Source organism: Lycium ferocissimum, chromosome 10 (genome assembly GCF_029784015.1).
Source record: "Lycium ferocissimum isolate CSIRO_LF1 chromosome 10, AGI_CSIRO_Lferr_CH_V1, whole genome shotgun sequence".
NCBI classification, from domain to species: Eukaryota; Viridiplantae; Streptophyta; class Magnoliopsida; order Solanales; family Solanaceae; genus Lycium; species Lycium ferocissimum.
Window position 1 is genome coordinate 46726253 of NC_081351.1, and position 23124 is coordinate 46749376.

General features: G+C 33.2%; 1 protein-coding gene across 1 annotated transcript in view; it reads left to right on the top strand.

Moving 5' to 3' along the window:
• Positions 1-15821, top strand: part of LOC132034092 (tetratricopeptide repeat domain-containing protein PYG7, chloroplastic) — a 52955-nt gene extending 37134 nt beyond the window's left edge. Inside the window, exons 2-6 of the mRNA XM_059424328.1 lie at positions 10654-10862; positions 12135-12195; positions 13006-13298; positions 14242-14388; positions 15469-15821. Coding sequence (XP_059280311.1) covers positions 10689-10862; positions 12135-12195; positions 13006-13298; positions 14242-14388; positions 15469-15750 — 957 coding nt within the window. The 5' untranslated portion in view covers positions 10654-10688 and the 3' untranslated portion in view covers positions 15751-15821. The remainder of the gene's footprint in view (positions 1-10653; positions 10863-12134; positions 12196-13005; positions 13299-14241; positions 14389-15468) is intronic.
• The last annotated feature ends 7303 nt before the right edge of the window (positions 15822-23124 follow it).

The following is a 23124-nucleotide window of genomic DNA, read 5'->3' on the forward strand; positions in this document are numbered from 1 at the left end:
TATGACATATAAAAGTCATACCATTACAAAAGAAAAGATTTATTTGACACAACTATAATTAGTAACTCACTCTAAATGTGATTTTGAAAGCAAAAGAACTTATGAATGCTATGTTTTAGAGTTATCCATATGAGAAATTAGTTTATATATTCAATTTTTTAATGTAGTATAGGATTTATTTATATCTGATATTTTTAATTTTGGTTATATTTATTCAGTCTTTTGTTATAAGGTCTTATTCATAATATAATTTTCTTATTATAATATACTCTGTAGTTTAAAATATTTTTTTATTTCAAATGCTAATAAACTTTACACTCGAGAAGTTACATGTTAAAAGTACTAAGGCAAAAATTTTGAGTGAAGTATAAACAACAACTCATTCCCCCGTTTTCATTTTTTTTTTTTTTTTTTTTTTTCAAAACCATTTTCCCAAAATAACATTATATAATCTCCTCCCCCTCCCCCCCCCCCCCTCCCCCCAAAATCCAATTTGCATGATCTCTCAACGTTCCAATACTATTTCATTTATTCTCTTACAACAATGAACCAAGTAGTGGATTCTAACTTGTATCACTTCCCCAAATTTGACTTTGATTGCGAATCCACACAATATTCATATGTGCAATATATATTTTTTAATCAAAAAATACCATCATTACAAAAAAAAAAAAAAAAAAAAATCATACATACTTCGTGTGCGTTCAAAAACATATAGGTTTCAATTGCATCAAATTTTGTCTTTGTTTAATTTCTTTATTAAATCATGTCATATTAATCAAAACAAATACGACCATTTTAAAAAGAAAAGCTTATATAAAATAGTAATGAAGAAAAAAAGACATACATGCGCTTATATAGCTATACAATTAATTAGTATAGAAAACAAATACACCGAAACAAAAAATAAAATTTTATTTTAGCAGTGCTTCTACAGTAATGGGTGGAGTCAAATAAAATAATCCTTATTCTACCACAAATAGAAATAACTCATCCAATATGGGAAACTTTAAAGTATAAATCAAGCTAATGGTCCTACTATTTTCTTAAATAATTACCACTGTACTTGTTAATCTAAATATTATAGATGTTAATGATAATCTTTATATATGAGCAAACAGATAGCATCTATATCAATCTCATACGTTGAAAGATATAATGAATTTTTTAGCGTTCTTTAACTGTTTAACTTACCATCTATATACCGTCAATAATAATGCTTATTTTCTACTATTGGTGTTAATATGGTAAATTAGAGAAAAAAATCATGGAGAATTGATAATATCAACAAAAGATCACAATATCATATATATAAAAGATATGCAACTTCGAGTCAAACTTATACGCTAACAAACCTCAAATGAGGTCCAAGGATATATTAACCTTTTAACCATTTAATTTCCACTCAAAAACTTATCAACACACTTTACTATAGGATTGTTGTTTCACTTGAGGCTTCATGTCTCGTTCAACCCTTTAGTATACACAACTCCCTTCCCAACCACCGTAACAAAAGATCACAATATCAGATATATAAAAGATATACAACTTCGAGTCAAATTTATACGCTAACAAATCTAAAATAAGGTCCAAGGATATTAATCTTTTAACTTTTAGTTTCCGTACAAAAACTTATCAATAGACTCCACTCTAGGATTGTTGTTTTACTTTAGGTTTTATATTTTCTCGCTCAACCCTGTCTTATACGTACCTCCTTCCTTAACACAAAAAAAAAAATGAAAAGGAAAAAGCGAGAGGAGAAGTAATAAATGAAGGGAATATATATACCAGATTAGGTTTCAAATTTGTTAAATTTAATAAATTACAGATAGTAAACAAACAGTGCCATTCTGGGATATGAAACCTCATTAATATTTTGATGATTCTCTATTTGTGATTGTAGTTCTGTAAATATATATCTCCATAGGCATATAATTGCAATACATTTTATATATGTAAAAAAAAAAAAATAGTTCTGCATCATTAAAAGTCACACGGAGAAAGTGGAATTCAAAGATTGAAGAGAAGGCAATTAATATACAAATATAATTATATAGAGGAAACGTCAGATTCAATCGTATCGATATCCTCAAGTTATCTTTATCTCCCTACAAATTTGATTCAAAAACTTTATCTTTCACAATTTGTTTTCAAATTTCAAAAATTTAACCTTTCAATTGAAATTCAAAAAATACATTGATGTATTCAAAAACTTTATTTCTTAATGTTATAAATATTCCTTTCAAATTACCAAGAGCTTACTTCACTAATTATAAATTTTATATGTATTACTTTGGTGATACACAATAAATTTTAATACTTATCTTTAGAATATTTTTAACCATTTAATTTCCATATAAAAACTTATCAACACACATTACTATAGGATTGTTGTTTTCACTTTAGACTTCGTGTCTCGTTCAACCCTTTAGTGTACACAACTCCCTCCCCAACCACTGTAACAAAAGATCACTATATTAGATAAATAAAAGATATACAGCTTCGAATCAAATTTATACACTGATAAATCTCAAATGAGGTCCAAGGATATTAGTATTTTAACTTTTAGTTTCAAAGATTTAATCTTTCAATTGAAATTCTAAAAATGCATTGATGCAATCAAAAACTTTATTTATTAACGTTATAAATATTCCTTTCAAAAAAGTCTATTTGCTTCTGCTAGTTAACTAAGCTCAGAGGAAAAAGAAAACGAAAAAGAAGTATAGCCTAGACGTGAAAAATCGACATACAAAAATTGATTTGAAGTGCTTCATGTTTTTTTCTTTTTGGAAATCTGACTGCTTCTTAATTTATGAAGGACAATCATTTGATTTGTTTTTAAAAGATAACTATCTTTGACTTCAAACCATGTAGATTTCGAAAGATATTTTCAGCTCAAATTCAAAAGAAATCTTATCCTCCGATTCAAATTTTAAGAAATCTTATCCTCTGATTCAAATTTTAAAAACATACACCAAATTTAAAATATGGGATACAATTTTAATTCAAATTTAACCACTTTACTATATAAAAAATATAAATTCAAAAAACTTATTCTTTAATTCAAATTAATTTTTATTACATAGTAGTAGACATTGTCTTAAAATTGCCAAGTGGCTTATTATTAGCTTGTCACTTGGCTTAATCACATTGCTTGTACCTCTCCTATTTTATATATATAGATTATTGGAATTTTAAATCTTTCCTATATATACTGGGAAAAATTCTATACATTTTGCACCTTAATTTTTTTATCCAATGAATTTGCCTGAAATTCATCCATATTTTCCTAAACTTCAGCCATAAAATTTTGTCAAGCCTAATCTCAAGCATCACGTGTTTGAAGTTGTCAAGCAAACAGTAGAAAAAATGGGAACGAATTGAGGGTCCAAGTAGGAGTTATATTGAATTAAATATGGATACAAGTTGGGTCTTTTTCTCATATTGTTTGTAGTTTCAAATAAAGACAATCCAACTAATGCTTTTTTCTTCATTCTATATTGTAGAAGAAGAAGAAAATAAAAACATGAAGCTAACTAGCTGTTACTTGTTAGGAGTCTAATTCATCAGCAGTTGGCATCTTTTACCGGCAAACAGGGCAACAATATAATGACTCTTCTCTAACCAGGCTGTAATGCATTCTCCATGAACATATGTGAGCAAGGCATTCACCAGATTTGCCTCTCCTTCCCAAGCTCTTCAAAACAGATGACATAGTCATCATCCATACATTGATCTTATTGTTACAAACATGGAAGAACAAAACCCATTATTGTTCTATTATTTTTCTTAACAAAACCTATTATTGTTCTATTATTTTTCTTTGTCCTTCTAGTTATCCAAGTTCAGCCCAAATGGCGACAGAAATGGAATTATCAGAACAGTGTGAACGTATTAGCAACATACCAAAATATTCACTTGATTGGGTAATGGAAGCATTCGTTATTCGAAGGGGTTTAGTAATGCCATACGAAAATTCAAGGCACGAAGGCATTTTTTGGACTATAATATTAGTCGACGAAGAGGTATACCATTAAGACTTTGTATTATATTCTTCAATCATTCATATTATAGCATCAAATATCTTTGGAATCTTTAATAGAGGACCAAAATCCAAGTAACACAATTTAATAAGCATGTCGAAACGTGGAAGTACCTCTTGAAACCAAATAAGAGTAATATATTGTTAATGACCGCTTAGATCGTGTCTGCCTCAACTACTCTTTGGTTCACAAAGAAGTTGAACTATCTTTTACGGACAACACCATCATAAAGGAATCCGACCATGACGTTCCAACCAAAAATTCTCAAATAATTTTTTATCCTTGGAACATTTAGAAAAGTTAACTGACTGCACTATATTTGGTAGCTCCTTAAAGGAATTAATGATTTATTTCTGTCTCTGACATAGTTTGCATGTTAGAGAGTGAATCCACTTATTGGAAGATGACAGAGCAGGAGAAGAGAGATATTTGTTACAAATGAAAGGTAAGTTAAAATTAGAAAATATCCACGATAAATGAGTATAAATACATTTACATCCCGTACTTTCGTGCGTTAAGTTGCATCATAGGTTAGTCACATAAGCTCAAAGGGCAGGATTATGTTTGAAGTTATAAGTGTTGATGTTATGTCCAACAAGTGATAAGTCTCGAAGGTTGGAGGTTAAACGAATCGGAAAAAAATAAAATAAGTTTTACTAAGTTTGGGATGTTGAATAAGTTATATAGACTGTATGGAGTTTTGGACATATCCAAGTATGCAAATAAAGAGATTGGTGTATAAACGTTTTAGGCCTCGAAATAATTTGTCTCTCTTCTCATGCTACGGTAAGGCGGTGAATAGTTTTCAATAAGCGACTTGGAGCAACTATATAAAGGGTTTAACCCCTCATTTTCAGCCAAGAAATCAGCCCAAAAATATTTCCCAAAAATTCTAGAGAATTCTCCAACCTTCCCTCCATTAAATTTCAACGCGAGTTAAGTAAAAATTTCCGGATTCGGGTTCCGCCGGCGTATAGCTACGATTATACTATTGTGTTGCGGTGAATTTGTGGCTTGGGAGTAAGGCAAGTATTGGAGATATCGCGGTATTAGCGGAAGTAAGGTATGAATCTTTCTTTTGTGGTATCATTTAAGGCTTATTTACGGAGATAAATTTATGGAATAATTATGTAGCGAATTCGCTTGTGGAGGAGTTGGAGAAAATATCATGTGGAGTATTTGATGGAATATTTTGGTAGTAATGAGGTTGTTGTTGTTATTGGTTGTTGTTCTGAGAATACATATAAATAGGGAGATTTACATTTACTAACCTTAAAAGAAATTTATTTAGAGACTTAAGATAAGAGTGTGACAATGAGCCTAATGATAATACGAATGGTTGCCTATGTAGATTATGAGATGACGAACAATCCAAAATAAATCGCGCGACAGGAAGCAAGTTGGAAAGTCGGAGAGTAAGCTCCAAAGGTATGTTAAGGCTAGTCCCTTTCTTCTAAAGGCATGATTCCTTTCTTATGAATCCAATAGGTGTTTTCCAAATGTCCCATGATCCCTCTATGTGAATCCATAAATGTTTTCCAAGAATATTCTTACTAGAGATTCATGTTTAATGGAGTTCTTATGATGCTAAAGATAAACGTGTTTTGTGATGACGATGATCCTATTTCTAGAAACTCCTATGTTATAATTCCTTAAACCTGTTTCATAACCTCCTTACTTCCAAAAGTTAGAGTTCATGATTCAAAGGCATGACTTTTTTCTTGATAATCCATAAATATTTTCCAAAATGTTCCTATTTTCCAAGTCAAAGATTTATGATTCTATAAGCTTTATGACAACAACAACGGACATGTTTTTACAATATGAATGACGATGTTAAAGATGAGAATGTTTCTATGATGATGATGATTTTAATTCTAGAAATTCCAAAGCTTATGATGTTAATACTATTATGAGATTATTGAGATTATTTTATGATTGTCTCGATTTTATTCATTGTTGTTGATCTCACCTTATAATAATTGTTCCTTCAAGGTGGGATAAACGATAATGATTAATCCATAATATAATCGGAGGCTACCTTACGTCCTCCGATATAGTTGTGGCTTTGGGGCTCTCATGCATGCTTTATATATATGTATGTATTTTCTCACACCGAGCCGTGTATAGTCGGCCGGACGCACCTATTGTGCAACCAACGATCCGCTTGGTATTACACATCGAGTCCCGAAATGATTTACACACCGAGTAGGGCCGGGTACGTTACACACCGAGTCCCGAAAGGGCCGGGTACGTTATCACACCGAGTCTAATACGTTACACACCGAGTCCCGAAAGTACGTTATGATGATGATATTATATTTATGTATGTAAGAAAAAGTTTTTTTTTAAAGGCTAAGCATGCATGACATCCGCCTTATGGGGCAAAATACAGTTATCTCTCTTATTCCATGTTACCTTCCATATCTATATTATGTTGTTATTCATGCCTTACATACTCGGTACACTATTCGTGCCGACGTCCCCGTGGAATTTCATGCCGCGTGTGTGTATACGGATGAGTAGAGGATATTAGTAGAAGATGTTAAAATACTTATTATTAGTGTTAATCGAGTATCTATGTTATGGTATCTTGATTCATGTTTTTTACATATATTTTTTTTTTGTATCATTATGCATTAACAAATTTCATGTGATTACGGTTACATTTTACTTGATTTGAGAAAGACGAATAGCATGTTTTTTTGAAAGCTTTCATTATGCACTCATTTCATGATTCAAGAGTCCAGTAAGATTATGAGTATGACGAGAACCAGCGGGTTCACTCGGCCCTAAGTAAGGGTCGAGTGCCCATCATGCCCTATCAAAAGTTGGGGTGTGACAAATACATTCATAACAATTTCCATAATTTATCATGGAAATTCGCCTAATTTTCACTTACCTTTCCTTTGTAACAATTATCTCTCTTCTCAAATTTCCATAATTTATCATGGAAATTCGCATAATTTTCACTTGCCGTTCCTTTGTAACAATTATCTCTCTTCTCATGCTCTGGCCTTTTTCAATAAGCGGATTCACTGTAACTAACATGCAAACTAAGTGAAAAGCATGACATTTAAATTAGTAATAGATATTAAGTGTTATGCACTATAATGTATCGTTAATACCTTTAAAGATTTACCAAATTATATAGTGCCGTCAGTTAACTTTTCTTCATGTTCCAAGGATACAAAATCATTTGAGAATTTTTGAGTGGAAATCTCATGGTGAGATTCCTTTACAATGGCGTTGTCAGTAAAAGACAGTTCAACTTCTTTGTGAACCGAAGAGCAGTTGGGGTTGACACGATGCAAGTGGTCATTAACGATATAGTAACTCTTATTTGGTTTCAAGAAGTTATTCCACGTTTTGACATGATTATCAAATAGTGTTGCTTCGATCTTTGTCCCCTATTAAAGATTGTAAAAAACATTTGATGTCCTCAATAAACGCGATATGAATGATTGAAGAATATAATACAAAGTCTAAATGGTACTACCTCTTTGTCAACTAATATTATAATCCTGAAGACGGCATTGTGCCTTGAAATTTTGTATGGTATTACTGAACCCCTTCGAATGTTTACTACTTTCATCACCCGATCAAGTGAATATTTTGGTATCTTGCTAGAGTAGGGAAGGTTTTGGAATAATTACATATTGAAGAAACAGTACCTTAATAAAGCAGAACCTGGATTCACGACTCGAGAAAATGCTCTACTGCCAAAAGAATGATCAACATGCTAATTTTTTGAATAACGGTTGGAGACCTACCAAAACTTAATGGGTGTACAATATTCAAAATGGGGATTTGGTATAAATAATTTCCCTCAAGGAATTAGACCAAGTGAGATGCATCGGGCATATTGGTAGAATTGCTTGATATCAGGGTTTCAGGATTTAGTCTTGTAAAATTAAGATCTCTTGAGAATAATCATACAATAGTAATTAGTAGATAAAAGGCAATTTGAATATTATGTCTTGATGTTGGTAGTTATAGTGTTATTTAAACGATATCCAATACTCCTTCCATCTCATTATATGACATCATTTAACTTGACACAATTTATTTATTTTTAAAAAAGAAATACTTTTGAATGGTGAGATTCAAAATCATTTCCTTAACGGTAAAAGAGGAATTTAAAGTAAAGTAATTCTAATTATAGAAAAGTGACATTTTTTTTCTGGAAAGACTAAAAATGAAAAGTGTCACATAAATAGGGAGGAGTAGTAATTAGCATGTCATGTTATCTAGCTGATTTGATAATACCTTGCATACGTGCATCATATTTTAGTATCTGCAACTTTCATACTAAAACAAGGTTGATGATCAAAAACAATAATTTCGGTTTTCCTAATATTGGGGCCTTGATTACTTCCTAGTAGTTTTAACAAATAAGAATTGGAGTATTACCAACTTTGTGAGCGAACAATGCTAATACCCTATTAAAAGAGGGAAACAATAGATTTGCTGCTAATATAATGATAGTCATGAACTAATGAGGTAAATACTATTAGGTACAAAATCATCGAAAGATTATTTGAAGTGGCAACCATTGCGTAAAATAGGAGGACCTAATTAGTAGCCAGAGAATTTAATTAAAGGAACACATTGAGTCCACAACAAAAGAATATCTATGTTAATAATGTGAAGAATAGGACATTATATATGTATATAATCGTTATGAGAACGTTTCTGAACAATTTTGTTTATTCAGTTTTCTCCGGCGAAATTCACTAGTATATTTGGATTAATAGATCCACCTCTGTCAGCAATGTACCCCTACGTCAACATGCTTTGAGCCAACAAAGAGCACATATCACATTGTGCACAAAATAGTATTCATCAATGTCCCTTGTAAGAGGCTATGAGCTGATACACAGGGGCGGATTTAAGTGGAGGTGAGGGTGTTCCGGCGAAAAAATTATAATGTATATATAGGATAGATTTTGAACACCTTGAACATATGCAAAAAGTTAGCTTAAGTGATCTACGGTGTTCAAAATTACCTCTAGCATCCTGGGTTCAATTCCCATCAACAACATTATTTTTTATATTTAGCTTTGGTTGTTTTTTTTTTGAAACCCTTGAGTGAAAATCTTGAATCCACCACTGTTGATGCCATCTCTTCAAATTTACCCAATAAATTAACCTGGTGTTCGTCTGCTCGTATTGACTATTGTCCTTCTTAATGACTGAATCTCTTCCTCTAGTAATCCCAGTCCCATCCATACTTGTGTCGGGATCGAAATAATATGATGTCATGCGAAAGCTAATAATTTGCAAACTTTGAATATCGATAAATCAGACGATAACTAAAACTATACTAAAAGAAGCATAATATTTTGATATGGTTTGACCAACTGGCCTACACATGGAAAAACTAATATAAAATCATTAAAACAATAGAGAGAGAATAACTTCCCTGAACAAAACTCTATTAACGACTACATTGTGCATTCTATTGTTTTACTATTTGAGAAGAGAGATCTTCTATTTATAGAGTGCAAAACTTATCTTCCAAGAAAATGATAGATATTGTAGAGTCCTTTTCTACCAAGAAGACCTTTTCCATCAAGAAAACATTTTCAAAATAAAACACAATTATTATAAAATCCAAACAAGATAGGAAATTCAAGGCAACTCCTAACAATTTGCTCTCCTGAGGAGTTTTTAATGCGTTCATTTCGAATTTCAAATATAAATGTTCAAACTTAGGCAATTTTTCTTAGAGTTTGAACGTAACATTTCAAATTTCAGAAACAATTTTTGGAGTTTTGAACTACTAAATGATCAAATTTCCATAATTATTCCTTAAATTAAGCCTATTTTAATTAGGGGTATTTTTGTCCAACTACTTTTGTGTTAGATGAGTGGCTAAATATAAATAACTTTTAAATGATGATTAATATTTGTTTGATTACTTTAAAGTGGCTACATATTTGCCAAGTTTTTCCCTTTCCCGGTTCTCACCCAACAAATGGTCCAGGAACAATTCCCCACCAAGAAAATAAAATGAAAATTAAAATAAAATTGAAAATTAAAAAAATAAAAGAAAATAAACACAAAAGACTGATCAAACTTATTATAAAGAAAAGGGCAAAGCTGCAAATATACCCTCAACTTTGGGATTTAGAGCAGATATATCCCTCGTTACAAAAGTAGTGTATATGTATCCCTACATAAACGGTAAATATCGTTACTGAAAAGTAAGCAAAATACCCTTTTCATTTGAAATTTAAAAAAAAAATTATTTAGATTATTTTTTAATTAAAAAAATGCCATTGGACTTTAAAAAAAAGTCTACTCATTTTTTTTTGTTTTTTGAGTAGTCATACTTTTCTAAAGCCACATAATAAATTTATTTTATGAGTCGGGTTTGATTGGTTTAAAAAATGATTTTTTTAAATAAATGTAAAACCGGCCGGTCCGGTTTAGTTTCTGATAGAGTTGGTTGAGATAAACTTTATTATCTTCAAGCAACAATAAACACAAGGAAAATTTTACCAAGAATGATTCTTGAAATGCCCCCAAAAATTCAATCTTGATGCTTCCTAGTTCACTCTCTAGTACCAACAAGTACCACCCACAAAATCACAAAAATAGATTAACAAAAGAGCCTTTATAGCAGATAGAATAAAAGAAATGCTAATGATAAACTCCACTATTTCACCACCTGTGCAAAAAGCTGTACTTGTTCCAGCTCAAATTGCAGCAAGTGGTAAAAATGCCTGTTATCTTGCTTTACATGGAGGGTTTGGCTCACAATCAGTTTCTTTTCACTTCCCAAGAAGATCCATCAAGAGAAGTTCAATTAAGGTAATTCTCCTAATTTTTTTGGGGAGTTGAGTTACTGTGTTTTCTTGATATAGTGTTACTTTTTCTTGATGTTGTTAATCACCCATTACTATATTGTTTGTTAATTAATTAAGAGAGTGCTTATTGCTGTCTATTACTATAGAGTTGAGAACCCCTTTAAAGTTATGTTTTGTAAATTGCTATGCTGTGAGTCATTTTTCCATGAGTCTTAAAACATTTTGGGTGTGTTTGGTATGATGGAAATGTTTTCTTGGAAAACAAGTGAGTTTATTACTTATTTTCTAGTGTTTGGTAAGTAAGCAAAAAATTATTGTCCCAAGAGAATTTATATGTAATCTAACAAAACACTATGTGGTGGGATGAGGTGGGGAGTGAGGGTCCGGGGGTGGGATGGTCAAGGGATGGGGGTTGGGGGCGTTGGAGGGTGGGAGGAGATAATGAACTTGGAATGCCACTTATGGAACTTGGAATGCCACTTATGGTCAAGGGATGGGGGTTGGGGGCGTTGGAGGGTGGGAGGAGATAATGAACTTGGAATGCCACTAATTCAATCAGGTAGTCATTCTCCTCATTTTTGAGGAGCCTGTTTTCCTAGAGAAAATGTTTTGGAAAACATTTTTGACCAACCGAGCAAATTGAAAAAACGTTTTCCGGAAAATGCTTTCCTCCATACCAAACACAGACTTTGTTTGTGTTTTTTGTGGGAACTCTAGTAGTACAAATTCAATTGAGATTCTAAATTGAATTGGACATTCTTCTTGTTGAAAACAAGTATTGGCTTGAAAACAACTATTAAGAGAAGGGTTAAAATTTTATTATAACTAAACCAAAACCCATATGCGGAAATTCATATGTTATTTAAAATCGAATTGGGTCTCATAGTACAGTTTGATTCTAGAATAATGAAGAAGTTTTGGTAAGTGCAAACAAAATATTCCCCTTTAAACGTGGACATAATTTTAAGATGAAACAGAAAGTAAGATATTAAGACATAGGGAATACAACTTAAGGTTTCAACTATGTAATGCTAATGGACATTGTATGCTACCATAATGCAAGAGGTCTGTAGTTCAAGGTTTTCCTTCCCGAGAGGAAGCATAGCTTACGGGACTGAACTAGAAATCTGTTGCAGGATTCTTTTTGATAAAAAGAGGGGCTCAAAAATTAAGTTTCCTTCAAATGCTTATTATTAGTAAATTGTTTTACTGATGCATTTGTTTATCTGTTTCACCTCTTTTGAGCATTCCTAAGTTTTATGTCTCTTGTCTACAGCTGCAGATTGTCACAAGGAAAATAGAACCATTCTCACTTTTGGTTCCAGAGGAAGTCGATGGTAGCTCCTTTTGTTCTTTGATAATTAACTGTGCAAAATAACTCTAATTGATGCTTTGAAGCACATGGGCAGAATTATCAGGAGATGATGAGATAGCAGCTATTGAAAGGACAGAATCATTAGTATTTATATCTTTCTTTTTTAAAATATAGGAATATGTTGGCTTTGTTTGTGTGTGTGTATATATATATATATATATATATATATATACACTCAAAAGAGGTTTACAATATGATAGCCTCTAATCATCATTTCCTTTTCTTTTCTTTTCCTTCATCCTTCTATTTTCTTATTTCCATTTACACATGAGCATTAAAAGATGAATTTCTTCAGGAAGGAAGTATATAATATAGTTTGAAGGAGGATCCCTTTTCCAGAAACAATACACAATATATGATTACATGTTTAACTCCAATGATGCTTTTCGACCAATTTATTTGTTCTTGATCGAAGGACACTGGAAATACATCCTCAACCTCAGGATGGAAAGCAAACTGAAATTTCAATCAGCTTCTGTGTCGTGTTACACAAATCCAAACTTGGTAGTTATAAATGTATTCACTACTGTGTATATTGTTGAAATTAATTTCCAAGATGACATCAGCTTGTTCTTCTATGAACAAATGAATTAAATCATTCCAACAGTAGTTCGGAACTTCAGTAATTTCCTTTTTTGTTTCAAGTCCTATATACAGAAACTAAGGAAGATTGCCTAATCTACTTGCTATGTACCATAAATATGAGACAATAAGCTTTGTTGCACAGATTTTTCCTGAACTAAAAGGTTCCTTCATTGGCTTCCCGTTGCAGAATTGTCACAGAAATTTCTGAATGGTGGAGATCTTACTATTAATAGAGGACAGATTCTTTCTCTGTCTGCTTTCTCATGTGGGTCTATCTTCTGGTTGACGTCTGGACAAGTGGCATCAGCAAGTGGAGCTGTCAGAGTAAACATGGTTTATGAGGTCGGAGAGTTATTTGAACTTGGAATCCAACTTACTTACCTTCTTTTACTACTAGCATTGCTTGGGGTTGGAAGCTTCTTTGTGATTCGGCAAGTCCTTGTCCGCAGAGAGCTTGATCTTTCTGCCAAAGAATTGCAAGTACGTGACTAGATATCTTCTCTCTTTGTTTATAAATGTATGTCATTCATTTGAAGCGTACATTATATCATCTGTATGATTTAGATCTAAATAAGCAGAATTCGTATGAAGATATATATATATATATATATATATATATATATATATATATATATACTGTAACCGGTAGCTAGAAAGTCTGAACACCATTGTATTCTCTTGAATGTAGAGCAGGAGAATAATGCTTTAAAAAGAGATAGAAAAAAGAAGATTGTAATTCAGGATGTGTTTGGTATGAAGGAAAATGTTTTCGATGGAAAATATTTTCTTGAAAAAAAAAGTGGGTTTCTTATTTTCTAGTGTTTGGTAAGTAAGCAAAAAAAAATACTATCTCGAGCATTTATATGTAATCTAGCAAAATAGTATAGGGGTGGGATGAGGCGGGGACTTGGGGTTCGAGGCTGGGATGAGGTGGAGACTGGGGGTTCGGGGATGGCAGTGGGTGGGATGGTCAAGGGGTTGGGGTTGGGGTAATTGGGTGGGCGGGAAGGAGATAATGAACACAGAATGACACTTATGGGACTCATTTTCCCTACTTCCATTATGGAAGTCATATCCTCATTTTAAGAAACTTGTTTTCCTAAAGAAAATGTTTTCCAAAACATTTTGACCAATAAACATGGGAAAATTGGAAACATTTTCCTCCATACCAAACACACCCTCAATCTTGACTTATTAACTTCTATATGAAATGCTGATATGGATCGAAAAAGGGTGGTTCAAATAGCATCTATGAATTATTCTATTTGTTTCAACAGACAATATTTTAACCTACAATTTGGTATCACGTGTGTGCCCATCTATATCACTTGCAAGAACAACTTGCTTGTTCATTCATAAATGTTAGAAGGAAACTCTCTTTTTCTCTCTCTGAACACACTGTATTATTTGACACACAACACAGGAGCAAGTTAGAAGCGGTGATGCCAGTGCAACAGAGCTTTTTGAACTAGGAGCTGTGCTGTTGAGGCGAAAATTCTACCCAGCTGCTATCAAATACCTGCGTCAGGCAGTAGACAAGTGGGATGGAGATGATCAGGATCTTGCCCAAGTATGAACTTCTCTTCAGCAGTTTCTTTTCTTTTTTAATATTATATAAATGATAAAGGACCTTCTCTATAACAATTGCTATTTCACATGTAAAGTTTCTGATACATTGTAAATATATTATGTGAATTGACCTATAATAAGCTTCTGTTTAACCCAAAACAATTGAATGCATATTTTTCCGGCTGAGCATGTGAAGAATCTCTTTTACCCTGAATCACTTAACTTATAGCTAAAAAAGGCATAAGTTCAAAAGCCTTCTAAAAAATGCTCAAATTCCCAGCTAACAAATTATGTCTTAATCATAATCTTGAAAATTTGTAACAAAATACAATAACAACGTCGGTGTGGGGGGGGGGGGGGGGGGGGAAGGTGTACGCAGACCTTACCCCCACCTTGGAAGGTAGGGAGGCTGTTTCCGAAAGACCCTCGATTCAAAAGAAAACAAGGGAAAAGAGTCAGATACAAGCAAATCAAAGCAATGCAAAAATGAGAAATAGCAAGAGCAAAGAAGTCATGATAGAACAGCATGGAAAGACAAGACCCAACACATAAAAGCATGAATCAAAGGGCAATAAACAGTAGAAAATTTGTAACAAAATGAACCTTAAAATCTAGTTTATGTGGTGAAGATTGTTCAAGATCATATAGGAAGAAAATACTTCCCTCCGTCCCAATTTATGTGACATTGTTTCCTTTTTATTCAGTAAAAAAAAAGAATTACTAGCAATTAATTTTAAACTTCTCATTATACCCTTAATGAGATGATTTATAGCCACACAAATATCCATGGCTTATTTAAACTTTACCTTGTCAAAAAAACAAATATCCATTGCTTATTCTGGACCGCAAGTTTCAAAAGTTTTCCTTTTATTCTTAACTCCGTGCTCAATCAAACACCTTCACATAAATTGGACGGAGGGAGTAACACATAGACTTCCAATTCTAGCTTCCTATATGATCTTGAACATTCTAGCTAATTCATTGCTTCTCTATATTGTCTTTGCTGTTGCATACCAAGTCTTTTCAGGCATCTGAGTTATATATTTTGATCCGTTCCCTTATACTTTATGCATCTTGACAGGTTTACAATGCCCTTGGTGTCAGTTATGTACTTGATGGGAAAATTGACAAAGGAATTGCTCAGTTTGAAAATGCTGTAAAAGTTCAACCAGGTTATGTTACGGCATGGAACAATCTTGGTGATGCGTATGAGAAAACCAAAGACTTAACATCTGCTCTAAAAGCATTTGAAGAGGTCCTTCTTTTTGATCCTAATAACAAAATAGCTCGTCCTAGGCGCGACGCGTTGAAGGAAAAAGTAACGATGTACAAAGGAGTATCGGTGAAATCTAAGAAGACTTGATATAGCGAGCTCGTTAGTGCTTTTACACTCTTGTGCTGATTATCTTTTGAGGAGCTTGCTTTTTTTTTTTTTTTTTCCGCTGTCTTTCTCGTACACAAGCAGAATTTCGCTGTCGTGGCCATGTCGAAGTTTTGGATGTTCCATATCAGAAGAGGGCAAGAAGTTTTTTGAACTTCATCTTTCTATCTATGGTGTAAATGAAATGAACGTTGTCTGTTCTACTTTATTGCATAGAATCAGGACTGTTGAATGCTTCTTGCTCTCTTCTTATAAATTCGTTTCCCATTTCTTAGCCTTACTTGGAAAGTCTTCGTGTGGCCTAAAAAGTAAGCAGCAACAGCAACAACAACAACAAACGCCTCAGTCCCAAACAAGTTGGTCGGCTAAATGAATCCTTACTTTTTCATCGTGCCTTAAAAGTAAGCAGCAAAGGCGAAAATTAGCCATCTGATCTGATTGATATTGGATGCATTCCATTTCATGCATGAATGGTTGACACATAGTTTTATTCATTCCCAAATTGAAAAAGTTGTTTTGCTTATTGATTGTAAATATTATTGAGTTATATATTTGTCTCACAAGAAGTTCTTTTTAAACATAAAAACTGCTGAACATTTCAGATTCAGCCTTTTCTATTACAAGCTCCCAAAGGAACAACATTACTACATCAAAATCCCAAATTGAAACGAATTATACGTAAAATGGATTTTCAACATACTGGAAGGCTGGAGGCCTCCTAAAACATAGATTCTGCTGATCAAACTGTTGTTTATTTAAATCTTCATAAGTTTATTATCTCTCAAGTTCAAGGATATGAACTTATGTTTTTTAATATAAAGCACCAAAGATGGGACTATCTGGTGTCTCTGTTTCAACAATGGAAGCACAATGTACCTATGAAAACGGTAAAATTTACCCAGTACTTTGAGAAAATATTTACATTTATCCCTAGTAAATTATTCTAATAACCTGTATCCTTAGTATTAACATTTACCCCCAGCTCTAACGGTTCGCCACTGCGATATCGCCACATCATTAAAATTGTCCACCTACAATCCTAGTCACCATTTTTCATTAATTTATCAATGAATTAAATTGACTCGCCCCAAAATAAATCCCGACCCATTAACCACCAAATTAAACCGCAAAACCCTATCTCCCCAACAACTTAATCATTTTCAGGTGAAGTGTAGACCCCATTACCACTACACCCCCCCCCCCCCATTACTGTAAACCTCTGTTCCCTTCTCTTTCACATTGAGTTTCTTATAGGACGCTAAATCAAGTTTTGTTCTGTACTCGTTGCATATCATATTGAACCCATTACAACTCCGATAAATTGTAGTTTTGTTCTTTCCGGGGAAGGAGAGTGTAAATCGAACGACACTTATATTTTGATAATTAGGTTGATGTTTTATCACTGATTGGAAGTAATTGTTGAAAGGAAATCAAAACTCCATTAAAATAGGTTTGAGAAAGCTTCAACAATTCACAAATGGGTTTTGTGAAATTGTTGATAATGTGCTCCAAATCATCCTATAGTCAGTGCAGGTATGATTGAATTTTAAACACAATTGGTTGAAAAATCAGCTGGTTTGATTTTAAAAAAAAAAAAAATCAAATGAAAAAATACTGAAAAGTTTTTAAATAGCCTTTTAATTTTGGGAAGAATTCCACTATGATATGTTGAATTTATTGCTTTTCATAGATTTGTAATAAAATAGAAGCATCCCTGCGAGCTCTTTGCTTTCCTCCGTTAAACCATCCCACAAATACCAAAAACCACCATTAAACAGCCGATTCACCTGAAACTGCCATCGGAAGATCAGCTTTTTTTAATTTTTTTTTTTGTGTGTGTGTGTGTGTGTGTTGTTTATGTGAGGTTTAAGTGTTTAATGAAGGTTGGAGAGATGGGTTTTGGGGTTTAATTTGCTGGGTAATGGGTTAGATTTTATTTTGGGGAGGGTCAATTTAATTCATTGATAAATTAATGAAAAATGGTAACTAGGATTTTAGGTGGACAATTTTAATGCCGTGGCGATGCCACAGTGGCGAGTCGTTAAGGCTGGGGTAAATGTTATTCTATAACCAAAAATTGTTCTCTTTTTTTCTCCAAAAAAATTGTCTTTTTTATATATTTAAACAATTTAACTTTATGGATAAGTCACACAAATATCTATTTATCAACTACACATTTCAAAAAAATCTTTCTTTATTTCTTAAGGACTTTGTATCAAGTCAAAAGACAATCTCTTCGGGACGGAGAAGTAATATTTTATTAACAAGGTCAAGTTATTAGAATAATTTACCGGGGATAAATGTAAACCTTTTCTCAAAGTACAGGGTAAATTTGACCCGTTTCCCCATCTGAAAACACTTCTCCCAGGCGTATAGGGGTGGCAAATGGGTGGGTTTGGTTGGATTTGGTTTGGTTGAAAATGGTTTGAAGAAAAATGGGTTGGGTTTCAAACCGCTTATATTTTATGTGGGTAAATACGAGTTGGGTGATAAATGGCCGTGTTTGTTATGGGTTACCATATTATACAAGTGTAATATTATTTCAAGTGTATGTTTATAATTTTTTTCTTTTGTCAAGTTAAATTAATTTTTTCATATAAATTTCGGGGGAGAGAGGGGTGGGGTCGTGGAGGGGGGGTGGGGGTAAGAATTTTTTTTTTTTAATTTTTTATAAAAGTAAAATATATGAAATTGATTTTTGGGGGTTGGGGTGGGGGATCAAATTCTTTCCATTATTTATAAATTTTATATATATATATATATATATATATATATATATATATATATGAAAATTGAAATTTGGGGGGGGGGGGTCGTGGAGGGGGTGGGGCGGGGTTAAGAATTTTTTTTTCCATTTTTTATAAAAGTAAAGTATTTGAAATTGATTTTTTTTTACGAGGGGGGGGGGGGGGGTTGAGAGGGGGTGGGGCGGGGGTAAGAATTTTTTTCATTTTTTTATAAAAGTAAAATATTTGAAATTGAAATTTGGGGTGGGGGAAATCGTGGTAAAATATATGAAATTGAATTTTAAGGGGGGGGGGGTATGGGATCGGAGTGGGAGGTAAGAAAAAAAATCCTTTTTTATAAGCTTTTTATAAAGAAAAATGAAGTATATGAAATTAAAAAAATGTGTGGGGTGGGAGGCATGCGGGGTGGGTGGGAGGTAAGAAAGAAATTTCATTTTCAAAATGAGTTATTATTGTACTAATGTGTTTTATATGGATACCCATATTTGCCCATATTTTTATGTAAAAACACAAATAACTACCTTTTAATAACTAACAAGTTATATTCACAAGTTGAAGATTTACAATTCAACCGTATTTCGCTCTATCTCGCGTTTTTGAAAAAATGTTGAAATATAACGAAATACGGCGGTCAGTTGTAAAAAAAAAAAAGGCTATATTTATGGCAATAAAAAAAATCTTTTCAAATTATACGGTAATTTGTATTAATGGTTCTATGATTCACGCAAATCATGAGGTTCCATTACAAATAACGTCTCTCTATCAAAATCACTCCATTCAAAAGTTTTTTTCCGATTTTTGTTGTATTCGGTTGTATTTCGCGTTTTTGAAATACACGAAAATACAAATTTGGCAGAGCTTGTATTTATGGAACATATTCTTCTTTCATTTTAAATGGTAAGTCAAATTAAATCAAAATGTATCACGCATAAGTTGAAGTTCCATAACAACCCGTTTCTCTCTCCAAATTACTCCATTCCAAACTTTTAGAAATACTTCCAAATACAAAAAAATATACACTGGAATACAATGAAATATGGTTGATTGTTTAAGAAATATAAAATTGTAGTATGCGTATATACAATGGAATACAATGAAATGTATCAGAAACTGTTTCGTAAATTAGAAATACATTGAAATATAATAAATACCGAAACAAGCATTAATCGAAATATACGTAAATATCCGAAACATGACATTGAAATACACTAAAAAAATGACGAATATACATTTCCTCCTTCGAAATACAAAGCGAATAAAAAAAAATACAACCACAAACTCTACCGAACCACCACAACAACTGGAAAAACCCTCCTCCTTCCTCCGCCGCCTTTCTTCCGATCCACCATCCACCCCACCCAAAATCCTACCGAGCCACCACAATAAACTGGAAAAAAACCTCCCTCCTTCCTCCGCCGCCTTTCTTCGATCCACATCGTCCTCCTTTCACTCCAAAAAACATTAATACATGAAGCATATGGAGTTCGGATGGAAGAACTAGAACTTTAAGGTTTTTTTCGAGTTTGGAGATGGAGATGGTAGTAATAGTGGTGGTGGTGTTGACGGCGGCATGGGTGGTGTAGATAGAGAAGGGAGGGAGGGGTACGTGAGGGGAAGGAGAAGAGAGGTCGGAGATATAGAAAGGGAGGGAGAGAGGCGGCGGTGAGGGAAGGGAGAGAGAGGAGAGAGAATTTTTTTTAGGGTTTGGAAAGATGATAAATTTTAAATGTGTGGTGAGGGAGAATAGAGAGGTACATGTATTTCAAAAGTTTTGAATGGGTTATGAAATGTAACTTTGAAAAAATAAAGCTACAAAAATTAAATAAAAAATAAGATAGTTATTATTCATAAATAAAGCGCTTTTATAGGCTATGTTAATACGTAAATTTTCCTATTTTTATTGGTTCAAGAGAGAGTTGAAGCTCATATTTATCCACCTGAAATATGAGTGACCCAACTCACTAACATATGGGTAAATAGGCTAATTTTCTAAATATGGGCTCAAATTGCCACATCTAGGCGTATGGCACACCTTTTCAAGAAATGCTCCAGCCTTCATGTCCAGATCAACATCGTGTACTTCTTGAACCAACAAGAGTAGTCATTTTCCATCACAAATTACATCAGTTGTTGATGCATTACACTCTTGTGTAATCAATAACATGCAGCTTTCGTTTTAGTTTCCCCAAGTAGTTCAACTCTCGTCCATGTGAACACGAGTGAATAGGTTAAACCCCCTAAACTATCACCATTTTACGAGTCTCATACATAATTTTTTTAGTGTTCATGTTACCCCTGGCTTGAACTTCCTTTAGATAATAAAAAGCCCGGTAATATGTGACAAAATGTTTGGCATAACTTGGTGAGAGGCGCGTGGAGATAAAAAAGTCTTAAAAATGAGTCTAACTGACACAATGGGTTCATGGTAGTTCAGAGGATCATGTGAACATCCAATTGTTTAGGTATGAAACTCGCAAAATGGTAATAGTTTAGAGGGGGAGGTGTCTATTTACTCAAATTATTTTTCTCGTGTACCGCCACTTGGAACTCTTTGGAATAGCTTTTGGAGCGTGATGTTCACTTAGCATGTCATATTCTTCCGGGGGTATTTCAATATGAGTTCATTGTTGTTCAGGGGGTTCTGTGAACCAATAATCTAGAGACGTAAACTCTCAAAATGGTGATAGTTTAATGCGTTTTTAACCTATTCACTCTATGAACACGGGAGGAGGCATTGGAAATTTCCTGAGATTCTCATAAACATCATAACATACTGAAGTTTCTGAGTCTGTAGGCCAGTGAGGAGCACCATTTAAGAAAACACCCTTGTATTGGTCTCAAAGGTGTATGTTTCTATATGGAATATAATGTTTGACTTTGATCTGTACAGACCATAGATTTGGACAACTTGGCAATACGGTGACTTGGAAGTATCAAATGTCAAATTCAAGCATGAAATTATTGAATATCTATCGAGTGTCGATTTAGATATGGGAATGTTGAGAAATACTTGGGTAGTTGGACTGTATACCATTTTATTTATCCTTCTAAGCTTTATATCCACTTGTATTCCATATTCATACCAAAGACTACAAGGTGAAGCCATGTGTGCCCCTATTATTTTTTGGAAAATGATGAACCGCGAAATCACTTACTCTATTTCACTTTGCTTCTCATAATTCAGCTTGGCATAAAATTTCATAAAGAAATGAAAATTTTGAAACAAGTTAAATGTATAGATGTATACACAATTTTGTAGGGGTGGGCGTTCGGTTCTTCGGTTCGGTTTTATCAAACTTTGGTTCTGCTATTTCGGTTTCGGTTTTTTGAAGGAGGACACTGAACACCGAACCAAACTAGTTCGGTTCGGTTCTTTCGGTTTCGGTTTTTTGAAGTTCGATTCGGTTTTTTCAATTCGGTTTTTTTGATATGGTATTAGAAGTGATTTCATTTACACTAATTCATATTCTCAAAAGTAATATAACATAAAATTGATAAATTAAAATCAAAATCAAACAAACAAGATACAAGACCGAAAAACCATAACTACGATATAGGATTACTAGTGTTATATACATATAGTAAGAATAAATAAGAAGACACATAAAGGACATACATTAATCCACAAAGATACATCCTACTTCACCTTCCTTGCTTATTAAGGATATTTGATTTTTATCACGTTTTAGTGGAAAATTAGGGATACAAAAGAAAAGAGGTTTTGTTACAATTGAGTTTTTTTTTTTTTTTTTTGGCTTAAACTTAACGGCTCCCGGAACTATTTTTGGGTAATGTATTAAATTTCGGTGCGCGTTCGGTTCTTCGGTCGGTTTTATCAAACTTCAGTTCGGCTATTTCGGTTTCGATTTTTTGAAGGTGGACACCGAACCTAACTAGTTCGGTTTCGATTTTTTGAAGTTCGGTTCGGTTCGGTCCGATTTTTCGGTTTTCGGTATTTATGTCCAGCCCTACAATTTTGTGATTATGGACATGATTAATAAACACCCAATTTTACACATGATCTACTGATCAATTGTATATTTGTAGTTGGTTCAGTTTTATGAAATGTACTATGATACATCCAACTAAGTTCATTTGACAACTCGTCAGCCGTCTAATGAGATATAGTAATAGAAAATATAAAAAATATCTGCATATTTTAATTTTTTTCCATAAGAGTCGATTGCATGAAATTAATTATGCCATGTATATATTGTTACTGTTCTCACTAGCAGTGATAGTGCCTTACCACGAAAGAGATGGTACAAACACAATACCTGATACCACATAATGTGATTGATGATATTTTATACTGTATGTCCATTAAAGAAGTAGCAATGATGAGCATCTTGTCCAAAAAATGAAACCATATATGATCTTACGTATCTAGCGTTTGTGCTTGATCAATAATTCTGTGAGATGATAAACGAAAGTATGATTACAAAAGTATTGTCAGCAAAATCCTCTCGAAACGAAAGTATGATTACAAAAGTATTGTCAGCAAAATCCTCTCGAACCACAGTGGCCCTATCATCAAGTAGGTTATTGACATTTCAAGTGCTGATCATTATAAATTGAATATTGATGATTGGTTGCTTTGGACATGTAA